Genomic DNA, 11911 nt, shown 5'->3' with positions numbered 1-11911 from the left:
TAATTGCTGGGAAGGAGCCTAGGTGTGAACTTGGGGTGTGTGGGTGGGAGAAGTATGGAACAGAGTTTTTTGGCAGGATGGATTGTTAGCGAGCTTCCCCCAAGCAGATCCTACTTGACCCCTAGCCTCTCTTTCAGTCTGGCACATCTGCCCCAATCCCCTACATTCTGGCTCCTCCCCATGTGTTCCTGCATCCTCCCCAGCCACCTGCTCATCCGCAGGTGGCCCTGCACCCCCCCTCAGCCACCCCTCCTCCCCATCCCTAAGTATCCTTGCACCGTCCACTCAGCCCCTGCCCCAGTCTGTCCCCTCATTAGGCCTTCTGAACCCCAGTCTGTGACCACCCCCAACAGCTCCATGCAGTTGGTCCCCCCCATATCCTGTGCCTTCTGATCTGGCCCCACGGGCAGGGCACTATGAGGAACATAGCCTTTTCTCTTCCCTATCCGCTTTGGGGTTGCTCCCACCTAGGAGCAGCTGCTCTCTTCTGGTACCACAGTAGCCTGATGGGTGAAAGGTATAACTGTAACACCTCTCCAGCAGAATACATTTTCTGCAGAGAAAAAAAATTATACACAAGCGATTAATTCTGCACATGCGCAGTGGTGCAGAATTCCCCCAGGAGTAATGGATGCAGTGTCTTTCTCTATCGTGTGATATACTGAATCAGTCTTTTGTCTTTATTCACAGACAGGGTGACCCCCCCCCTTTTCACTTCCAACTATTTCAATGCTTATGCTTTGTAGTTGATGGTTTTCCATTGACTTTTCTGGGTTGATGAAACTGGACAATTGAGTAATACATTATGTAATCAGCTACTGGGGGTGGGGAGTGATAACTCCCTCCTGTTTGAATACGCCATCACCAAGACATATGATTTCCTGGTGACACACTTTCACTCCAAGACCATAAGGGCATAATTTTCTACATAGTTACATTAGTCTTTAAATATTACCTGTACATACATCTCACAATAAGTTACAAGCTTTCAGCAGAGATCTCACATGCTATCCTTTATGGTTAAATACCATGAAAGTGGTGTATTGGGTGTAGGAGTTGCTTGTAAGAACAGTAAACCCTTTGCCAGTTGGCACTAATGGGCTTTTGTCACATCTTCCCTCACAATGAGTTCCCCAACAAGCCAGTCTAAGTAGGCCAGCATCTGTACTTTGCTTACAATTCAGCGTAATTATCCACAGCTGTAAGTTACCACACAACCCTTTTTAAGCAAGCACATTTATTCCTAAGGTAAAAAGTATTATGGCAACAACATATTAAAAACAATAAAAGAACATACACAGACACTAATAAGCTTATTAGAGATCACCCCAGCTCCAGTCTTGAGCTCTGGTAGGATTCAGTCCTTCAAATCCTACCAAGGGGGTTTTCTGTGGTCACAAGTTCATAACCACTTTTGCTCAGAACAAGAAGTTCTATGCCTTTCCATTATACAGCTGGGGGAGGGGGAGGTTGATATCCAGAGACTGAACAGGTAATCAGTCAGACAATGGTTGTCTCCTTCAGAAGGCTGGGTCTGGAAGTGGAAATTTGCATTTACCTCACCCCAGTTATTTCATAGGAAGCTTGCTTCTTTGGCTCAAAAATTCATTCTTGTCTGGCACATTGTTTAAAATAGTCCTTTGATGCTCATAACACTTCCCAGGATTTACTTTGGCCACATATCTGCTTGAGAGAAGTTATGTACAATTCCACATTAATACGCAAACTTTGCAAATGAGACAAGGGACTCCACAGCTATTTAAACTTCATTCAGTAAGAGCTCCCAAAGGTAGGCCCATTTCCTGCAGTCTCTCTCACAACTAGATTTTGGATTCAAAATCTCTAGCCAACTTTGTGGGTAAAGTTTTGGGTGAAGGCTGAGGCTGGATCTTATTTTATTTAAGCATTCTGCCCCTGCATGGGTAAAAGAGTGGTGGGAGCGGGGCTTTAAAGCGCTGTGCTTTCTCCATGTCCCACCCGGCACTCTGAGGCCCCAGCATTTACTTTTAGAAAATAAATACAAGTACAAAATAAGGATCAGGGATTTTTTTAGTAGTTGCGATGGACCATTAAACGCCAAACCCAGTTGGCTGAAAGGCTGCCTTGTAAGATTGTTTTGCTCCAGTCCCACACGCCTCCGCGGTGCCCCTGCGATGCGAGACGAGGGGGCTTTGCACAGGTGCTGAGAACACACGCCCCACGCTCCAGTCGCACGGCTGCAGCCCTGTTCTGCAAGGGATCAGCGTCCCCGGAGTTTACACCTCCGGAGCTGGCTGCGGGCACTGAGCTTCCCGCCCAGGAAACCCGGAGCAGCCCACGGGACGGTGACGCGGGCTCGGCTGCAGGTTCACTAGCTGGGGATGGGGCGCGGCTGCCCGCGAGTGAGGCACCTGGGGCCGGGCAGCACCTCACTCCCCGCTCCCGTCACAGCCTGGGCCCCGCCCCGGCCGGCGCGCCAACGGAATCGGGATCCGGGCACGTGGGGGAGGGAGGCGGCCGGCGCACCGCGGGGGCTCCGAGTGCTGACTCCTGAGCGCCCGCCCCATTGCTTGGCGCGAGCCTGTGCCGAGCGGCGCCGTGCCGCGGGATGCGGTGGCTGCAGCGACCACAGTGACAGGAGAACCCCGACCGCCCAGAACCCCGCCCCTTCCCTGTGGCCCCGCCCTTCGGGCCGCCTCTTCCCGGGGGCGGGGGTATCTGCGGTGGAGGCGGTAAAAACATGGCGGCGCCCAGCGCGAAAGCGGAAGGTGGCCAGAGCGCGTGAGAGGGGGGCGGACGCAGCAGCCGGGGCTCGCGCGCAGGTAACACGATCCTTCCCTTCGGCCCCCGCGCACGGACGTGGCTCGCGCCGACCCCCTGCTTCGGCATCGGCATAACGGCCCTGAGTCCCTACCGCCCCCAGGCGACCTTCCCCGTAACATCCCCAACCGTCCCTGAGCACCCAGCTCCCTCCATAATGGCTCCCTGCCCAAACCGTTCCCCCGCCTGTAGGAGCTCCCTGTCCAGCACTGCAGCGAGTACCGCTCCCCCACCCATAATCTCGACCCCTATAAGTACCCGTTCACCAAAGCATCTAACCCCAACACTGCTGCTCCAACCTGGAACCCCCATAACTACCTTGCAGAGTGTCCTCTTCCCAGAACTTCTACCCCACCCTAGAATCCCCATAACTGCTCCCCAAAGCACCCCCATCCCAGAATCTTCCACCTAGAACCCCCAACCCTACCTTAGAACCCCCTTAACTACCACCTAAGGCATGTCCAAGCCCCCATCCTAACCTAGAACCTCCTGTAACTACTTCGTCTCTAAAGCATCCCACATCCCCTTCCATCACCACACTGGTGACAAGCACTGGTGTGTAGTTAACTCCTCTCTCCCAAGCTACTCTCAGTACAATGTGCTTTCCTACATCTGTGCACCACCCGAGGCGTGGCTTCACAAGGTTTTATCCTTTTCTGTTCAGAACTGAATAAAGAGAAAATGACTGTGTCAATGCTTTATTAATCATTATTATTTGTATTGCACTGCAATACAATTATTCAGTTGGTGGGGGGGACTTCTGTTTTTATCCCAATGCAAGATTTAGAGACCACACTGTAAATTAAATCTTTCAGGGTCTTGATTCCATTCATTCCACACGAATGGTTTTGTCTCTTCTGAGTGAAGGATTCAACTGCAATAGGTTCAGTGGGAGGAACAAACTTGTGAAGCAGTAATGCTGAAGAATACCACCCTTGGGGACGAGAGGAGAAAATAGTTTGCAGTGCAACAGAGCAGCAAAAGTTACCAATGTAGTTTTGAGTTGCATAGATAGAGACATCACATCGTGGAATGAGGTGGTGGTAATATACCACCTGGCTTTTATATAGCACTTTACAAAGGAAGGCAGTATCATTATACCCATTTTATAGATGGGGAAGCTGAGGTGAAATATGTCCAAAGTCATCCAGAAGGTCAGGAGAACCCAGATCTCTTGAGTCCAGTGCTCCATAGCCATTTTCTATATTAAAAAAACCTACACCTTTTACTGAAATGTTATACCACTACAACTTTAAAGGGCAAACTAGGCCTAAGGATGGAGAAGAATTGGCATGGTGCAAGGGATATCAGCAAGAGTAATGGGATGAGATTAAAAAGGGAAATTTAGGATGACTCTCAGGAAAATCTTCCTACCGGTGAGACACTCTATTTATTTATTTAAAGGCTGTGTAATATTCTCCTAATAAAAGTAGGAAAAGTTGTTAGCAGGAGCAACAATCCTACATTGTCAAAGAGATAGACTAATAGGTCTTTATTGTCTCTGACTTCTTTTTGTGGTAACTGGATTGAGACCTCCAAAAGTGTGTGAAGAGAAGTTTCCATAACTTGCCCATTGTCTGAGCAAATTGGGGCTCATCATTATTATCTTTCTCTTGACTTGTTGAACCACATCTGAAACTGAAGAGTTTAGTAGTAAGTTTTCCATCTAATCCGTGCAGGGGAGTAACCAGAGGCGAATGTCAATCTGAAATCTAGTAACCATAGTCCACCCCCCTGGCTTTTCAGCAGTTACAAACTAATTGACTATATTTGAGATTGTTTTGTAACTCCCACCTTCCCCTGTCCTCATCCCAAATAACTATTAAAAAAATTAATAGCCTTTTCCAAATTCTGTTAGTTCAAATATCTGTAATCTCAGGGGGTTGATACTGATTTTTCTGGGAGATTGTAGAATGATTTCATCCCTTTAGGAAGTAATCTAATACTGCCAAACTAGTTTCATGTTGGTGCCCCTCCCAGGGCCAGAGCCAGTTCTTTAAAGTTGACTGCTTTAACAACCTACACTAGAAATAGAATGCAAGTACAATCTGAAATAAACAAATATTGTTTAAACCATGCGTAATGTATGTTTCATTACAATAAAATTCTAATTCAGATTTCTACTGTAGTATTCATTGCTTGACCTTAGATTAAAAATTATGTTTTTGTATTTTTCAGAACAGCCATTGTATCCTAAAACATGCAGACTGCTTGGCAGAGATTTGGAGTTTGTTCCTCATGTCTGAAAAGGCAGTTAAATGACTTCATTAAATGGCAAAAGGGATTGATTCCAGGATGGATCAGATCTATTTACAGTGAGACGGGGAAGTGGGAAGGAAACTATGGATTGGAAACAAGAAAGAAAGTTGAGAAGTGGTGGCTTCCAAGAATGAAGGAACAGTTTTGCAAAACTTCAGAAACAGATGTAAGCATTTTGAGAAACTTGAAAAATTCATATTTTAATTTTTTTCTCAAGGTGAAATATTTTTGAAAGCATCAGTCTGGAGTACTTAACACTGTTTAAAACATCTACATTATCCCCTACTTAGCAAAAATATATCCTGTAATAAACTATTTGAAAAAGTTATAATAAGAAAAGTGAATAAGGACACAATATGGTTAACAACAGACAAAATAATTTATAAACGTATGGCTCCCATTTAATAGCTTTCTTCTAAATAAAATTCATTGGCAGTAAAACCAAAAATATTTGTTTGTTTTTTTTTAAATATAACTTTCATGCTAGTAGCAATAAAAACTTTCTGTAGTGCGGTGTAGTGGAAGCAATAGAATACCAACAGATAAATACCAATAAATCACTCTGGAAAGAAAAATGGATGACTTAAAATGACCAGCAATTAGAAGGACCTTGAGAACACAGCTTTCCTGGTTATGGACAAGAAAAAGCAAATAAATGTGGTAATTCATACAACAAATTTCTTTCCCCAACTTCTTAATAAATAATTACTCATTTTATAAGTCTAAATATGTGTATTCAGACTATTCATGTTCAGATTTATTTAAATATATACAGATGTCATTCTAGGGTTTATGAAGTTAGTTTTTCATCACTTCTAGGATTAGTTTTACAGAGGAGGGGCGAGTAATATTTGTAAAGTAGTAAAGCTAATGAGAATAAGATGATTGTGGGCAGAGAGTCATGTAGCTTGCAATTCACACAATGACCAAAAAAGCCCCTTTGGGATTTTTTTTTTAAGGGGAAACTTCTCTGTACCATAAAGATGCCAATAAATTGGAGGGAAATCTGAGAAAAACAACACAAGTAATAACAGGGCTTGCAGAATTCATATGAGGAAAGATTTAAAAACTAAGGCTCGATTCTGTAATCCGAGAACATGAGTGCAGGAGTCCTCCCATGCAAAAGGGACTTTCATTGACTTTAGAGGGACTCTACTTAGGAACAGGGGTTCACCCATGGTGATCAGATTTCTAGGTTAGGACTTAAATGTGTACACGTTGGTAAAATGATGACTAAAGCCCTGATTGTAATTCCTACAGCATGTGCTTAATTTTATATACACAAGTAGTTCTGTTAATTTCACTGGGACTACTCACATATATAAAGGTGGGTACATGTGTGTATGTAAGTGTTGCTGGATTGGGGCTGAAAGGTGACTGGTATAGGATGACTAGATGCCTAAAAATCGGGACAGACCCGATTTTATCAGAACGTTTTGTCCCGCATCCCGATCAATGTTTGGTCCTGACACAATTTGTCCTGATATTTTGCACTCCTAGTGTTTTTGGTTTTTTTCCTTTTCTTTTGTTTTGTTGGGTGGACTCTGCCTTTTTTTTTTTTTCCCCCTCTGCCAGCGGGACTCCGGGGTTTTTTGTTTGTTCGTTTGTTTTTTTCCTCTCTCTCTCTGCCAGCGGGCCTCCATTTTTGTTTTTGTTTTGTTTTGTTTGTTTCCTCTCTCTGCCGGCAGGACTCCGGGACTCTGTTTTTTTGGTTTTTTTTTCGCTGCTGGCGGGACTCCAGGAATCCACACTTTTTTTTTTTTTTTTTTTTTTTTGCTGTGCTGGCAGGACTCCACTTCTTTTTTTTTTTTTTTTGCTCTGCTGATGGGCCTCTTCCTCTCTCCCCCCACCCCCCCGCATGTCCCAATATTTTCTTCATCCCATCTGGTCACTCTACTATGGTAACTGAGTGCAACAGAAGATTGCCAACACTGAGGCTATGTCTATGCTTAAAATGCCATAGTAGTGCTTCAGTGTAGACACTCGCTGCAGTGAAGGGAGCAATTCTGTTGTCGCTGTAGTTAATCCACCTCCCTGAGAGGCAGCAGCTAGGTCGACAGAAGAATTGTCGACCTAGCGCTGTCTACGCCGGGGATTAGGTTGGCATAGTTGTGTGTCTCAAGGGTGGGGATTTTTCTCAGCACTGAGAGACGTAGCTATGTCAGTGTAAGTTTTCAGTGTAGAACAGCCCTAAACAGAGAGAGGAATTGCTTAGGGGGTACTAGTACAAGGTAAAATCAAATGAGTTATATTTTAGGCTGACTATGAGAGAGGTTTTCTTAAAAGTGCTATCTGTTCTGCTGAAAAATAATCACCCAAAGGAAAGGGCAGAAACTTCCATTGTTTGAGGGTTTTTTTTAAACTGGCTTGGACAAAGCACTTAAAAAATACTGGTAAGATCAATCCTAGATTGTGAGCAGAATGGTTTAGGAAGCTAAGACCCTATTTTCCATAGCTCTGTGATTGGAAAATACTTGAGGGTCTCACCCATGAGGGAGCCATTTTTAAAGTAAATCATTTCCCCTGAATACTTTAAAAAAAATAACAAAAAATGGAAAAAACCCTTTGAGATTATAAAATTTGTAAGGAATCAGTTTTCAAAGAGCAGTTTGGTTTCACTGACCAACTGCTAAATCTGTTGTCCCACTAATGTGGCTTGTTACATTTATATTTAAGGAAGCTTGTTTCTCAGTGTTTTCTATAATTGAAAGCATCCCAGGAACAATTAATGTCTTAAACAAAAATCCTCCCCACACTGTGAAGATCTTTGAATAACAATTTTAGTATACTCTGTCTCTAATACAATTCCATGCAGGGACGGCTTCAGGCACCAGCGCACCAAGCGCATGCCTGGGGTGGCAAGCTGCAGGGGGCGGCAGTCAGGCTGCTTTCAGTGGCATGCCTGCAAAAGGTCCGCTGGTCTGCAGTTTCGGCGGCAATTCGGTGGCAGGTGCACTGAAGGCGCAGGACCGGTGGACCTCCTGCAGGCATGCCGCCGAAAGCCACCTGACTGCCATGCTTGGGGTGGCAAAATACATAGAGCTGCCCTGATTCCAGGTTTCTTTTTCACTCTTACCTATGTTCAGTCACGTACCTGTAATCTCTCATTCTTCCTTCTTATTTGCTTCTCTTCTCCCCCTACCTGTCCTTTCTCAGGCAGAAAATAGAAGTCATTATATTGTCACAAAGATAGAGAGATGACCTGACTTGCATGAAGAGGGAAAATAAGATGAGAATTGTGTGTGCATGCCAGGGAAAGAATTGGTTTAAATGCACGCCTTTTTAGTATGAGACAACAATCTAGAAAGCATTTATAAATATGCAAAACTCAGAATTATTTTTAATATTTTTGTTCCATTCCTGGTGTTAATGTGACATTTAATAAAATCCAGTGTTAATGTGCTAGTTGTCTGTACTACCCCATTTTGATTCTCTTTAGTTTTGCTGTTTCCTGGGGAAACAAAAAGGAAAATCTGTAGGGGAAAATATATTTGGAAGAGAGTGTTTGTTAAATAGGAATACAGAGTAATATTCATAGTACAATAGAACCGCATAGTTATGAACACCAGCATTACGAACTGACCGGTCAACTACAGACCTCATTTGGAACTGGAAGTATGGAATTAGGCAGCAGCAGAGACAAAAATACTATGATAGCTTTTAAAAAAATACAGTAGAACCTCGGAGTTACAAACACCTTGGGAATGTCAAATATAGTACAGTACTGTGTTAAACAAACTGCTAAAAAAAAAAAGGGAAAGCAGCATTTTTCTTCTGCATAGTAAAGTTTCAAAGCTGTATTAAGTCACTGTTTAGTTGTAAACTTTAGAAAGAACAACCATAACATTTTGTTCAGAGTTGTGAGTATTTCAGACTTATGAACAACTTCCATTACCAAGCTGTTTGTAACGCCGAGGTTCTGCTGTATTTTTTTTAGAAGATATCAGTATTTTTGTAACACCAGCATTTAAAGAATAATGGACCAGCATGTAAATTGTTGAACAATGGATATAATCATCTATATAGTGACCAAAATTAGATTGTGAACAATTTAAAGGGAAGATTAAAGTTGCAAATAAAAAAATTATAATGTTACAAATATTACGTTATTTAAAAAAATCAGAATTTAAGTATTTTCACGTACTGTTCACTCTTTAGGCTGCCTTTATGTATTTTTAGTTTTTGCAATAGGAATGTAGTGATCAATTTCACTTTAATTTGTAGTCAGTTTTTAGTCACCTTAACTTTTCACATTCTCATGCAGTAGCTCAGTGCTTTAGTAATTGGTTTGTAGACACTCTAGAGGCATGTTCATTTGCTTTTTAAAACTTTTTTAAAAAAATAATTGAAACACTTCTGTTACTCTGGGTTTGGATTTTTAAGAAACCTAAAATCTGGTACAATTCTGACCTGACTGTTTTAAAATATAGCACAAATTACAGTTTTAAATGAACAGTCAAATCTTTTCCCCCCATCTTTTGTTATCTTGTAAAAGAATCTTTTGTAAAAATAGGTATATGCAAAAACCCCATGAATGTTTGCAGTTAACTTTTGAGATAAAACACTAGGTTTCAAATTCTTTGTTAATATAGATTGGTACAACCCAGTTGAAGTTTGGAGCTCTGCCAGTTCATACCACCAGCAAACTTAACTTGGATATTTTTTATTCAAACCCTATTTTTGCCCTGCTGTAACATGTCTTTGTTTTGTTTAATAGGCCTTTTTAGAGATTGTGTAGCCTATAAACTGCTTATTGATTTATTTTTTCAAAATTAAATGCTAACCTACTTGGGTTTAACCTTTTTTTTATTCTTCCTAGAAATCAAGACAAAAGTTTTATGTGCTTTCAATGTTCCCATACCCGTCTGGAAAGCTGCACATGGGCCATGTTCGTGTCTATACCATCAGTGACACAATAGCACGGTTCCAGAAAATGAGAGGGATGCAGGTAAGGAAAGATTTGCTGTACAGTTAAACCTCAGAGATATGAACAGCTTGAATGAAGGTTGTTCGTAACTCTGAAGAAAATTTTATGGTTGTTCTTTCAAAAGTTTACAATTGAACAATGACTTAATACAGCTTTGAAGGGAAGAGAAATACTGGTTTGTAACGTCTTAATTTAAATGAAACCAGCACAGAAAGAGTTTCCTTACCTTGTCAAATATTTTTTAAACTTTCCCTTTATTTTTTTTAGTCATTTATGTTAACACAGTACTGTACTGTAATTGCTGTTTTTTTGTTGTCTTTGCGACTGCCTGATTGCATACTTCTGGTTCCAAATGAGATGTAGAATTGACTGGTTGATTCGTAACTCTAGTGTTCATAACTCTGAGGTTCTACTGTAATTCATAGGCTCAGGAGCACACCCAGTCATATTTATAAATGTATGGCAAGTGCTGTACAGTTCTTAGCAGCACCCAAAATTTCAGGCCCAGAAAACACACCAATAGAGAACACCACTGTTGCTGATTGTTAAAGTGCTCTTTCAAAGTCTCTGTCAACTGCATAGCTCCACACTGGGCTCTAGTAATGACCCTCGTGTCTGGCTGTTCAAACTCAGCAGACAGCTTTCCACCTTCGCCCTTCATCCTTGTGGCACCTTGTACTCCTTTGCCTCTCAGATATTGTGCAGGATGCAACAGGGAGCTATAACCATAACAATATTTTTCTCACCGAGATCCAGTCTAGTGAGTAAACTCCACCACCATCTCTTCAATCTACCAAAAGCACATTCAACAGTCATTCTGCACTTGCTAAGCTGGTAGTTGAATTTTGGAGCTATCTACTGGCTGGTGTATGGCTTCATGAGCAAGGGGTAGGCTCGGTCTCTATTGATATTTCAGTATCACCAATGGTAATCCACCAGTTGGAAAAGAATGTCCCTGCTTGTAGCTCTCTGAACAGTCCTGAGTTCTTAAAAATTTGAGTGTCATGCATCTTCTCTGAACAGTCCAAGTTGATAGCAGTGAAGTGTCCTCATTGATCCAGTGCTTGCATAACCATAGAAAAATAGCCTTTTTCTATACTCTGTGTCAAGGTGGGCTGGTGTCAAAATAGGAATATGCATGCTGTCTAATGCCTCACCACAGTTTGGGAACCCTATTGCTGCAAAACCATCCACTATGTCCTGCACATTGCCAAGAGTCACAGTCGTTTGTAGCAGGAAATGATTCATGGCTCTACACACTTTCTTGACCACAGTCCCCATTGTAGATTTCCCACTGACCAGCAGCAATCTGGAATTGCAAGTTTCCACAGTGTGATCACCAGTCTCTTCTCCACTGTCAATGCAACTCTCATTCTGGTGTCCTTGTGCTGGAGAGCTGGGGCAAGCTCATCACACAGATCCAGGAATGTGGCCTTTCACATCTGAAAGTTCCTGCCGCCGCTGCTCGTCATCCCAGACCTGTATTATGATGTGATCCCAGCAGTCAGTGCTTGTTTCTCAGGCCCAGAAGCAGTGTTCCATCACTTGCAGTTGCTCCATGAACACCACCATCAACTTTGAATTATTTTTTGCTATGTCCTTTAAAAAACTGTCCTCGAAGAAACCATCAAGTCCCCCATTGTTGTGATACATCCTGTGGGTCTGCCAGTACAGAATAATCATGTGTCCTGTATGTGCAGTGTTCATGAGAATAGTGTAGAGCTCTGCAGGCTCCATGTGTCTGTCAGAGATGGTGGACAGTGACAAGTGCCACACGAGTTTGTGGGATTTTTTTTAAAAGCATGAAAATTATGGTATATAGATGGCGTTATGGGATGGAGAAAGTTGCGTGCTGTGCACTTAAGCTCCTAGGTCTCAGAAATCCTGAGTCATTTCTGCTCCACAAGACGTGAAAATGTCCCCAAA

The 11911-nt window shown here is 42.5% G+C and overlaps 1 protein-coding gene across 5 annotated transcripts in view; it reads left to right on the top strand.

The window, feature by feature from the left end:
- The first annotated feature begins 2676 nt into the window (after positions 1–2676).
- Positions 2677–11911, top strand: part of LARS2 (leucyl-tRNA synthetase 2, mitochondrial) — a 113916-nt gene continuing 104681 nt past the window's right edge. For all 5 annotated transcript variants that reach the window (XM_030551158.1, XM_030551161.1, XM_030551159.1 and 2 more), the window contains exons 1-3: positions 2677–2801; positions 4978–5224; positions 9878–10006. In XM_030551158.1, the coding sequence (XP_030407018.1) occupies positions 5000–5224; positions 9878–10006 (354 nt within the window). In that variant the 5' untranslated portion in view covers positions 2677–2801; positions 4978–4999. The remainder of the gene's footprint in view (positions 2802–4977; positions 5225–9877; positions 10007–11911) is intronic.

This window comes from Gopherus evgoodei, chromosome 2 (assembly GCF_007399415.2).
Source record: "Gopherus evgoodei ecotype Sinaloan lineage chromosome 2, rGopEvg1_v1.p, whole genome shotgun sequence".
In the NCBI taxonomy this organism is placed as follows: domain Eukaryota; kingdom Metazoa; phylum Chordata; order Testudines; family Testudinidae; genus Gopherus; species Gopherus evgoodei.
Note: the sequence above shows the minus strand (reverse complement) of the source record. Positions and strands in the feature narration are given on the sequence as shown.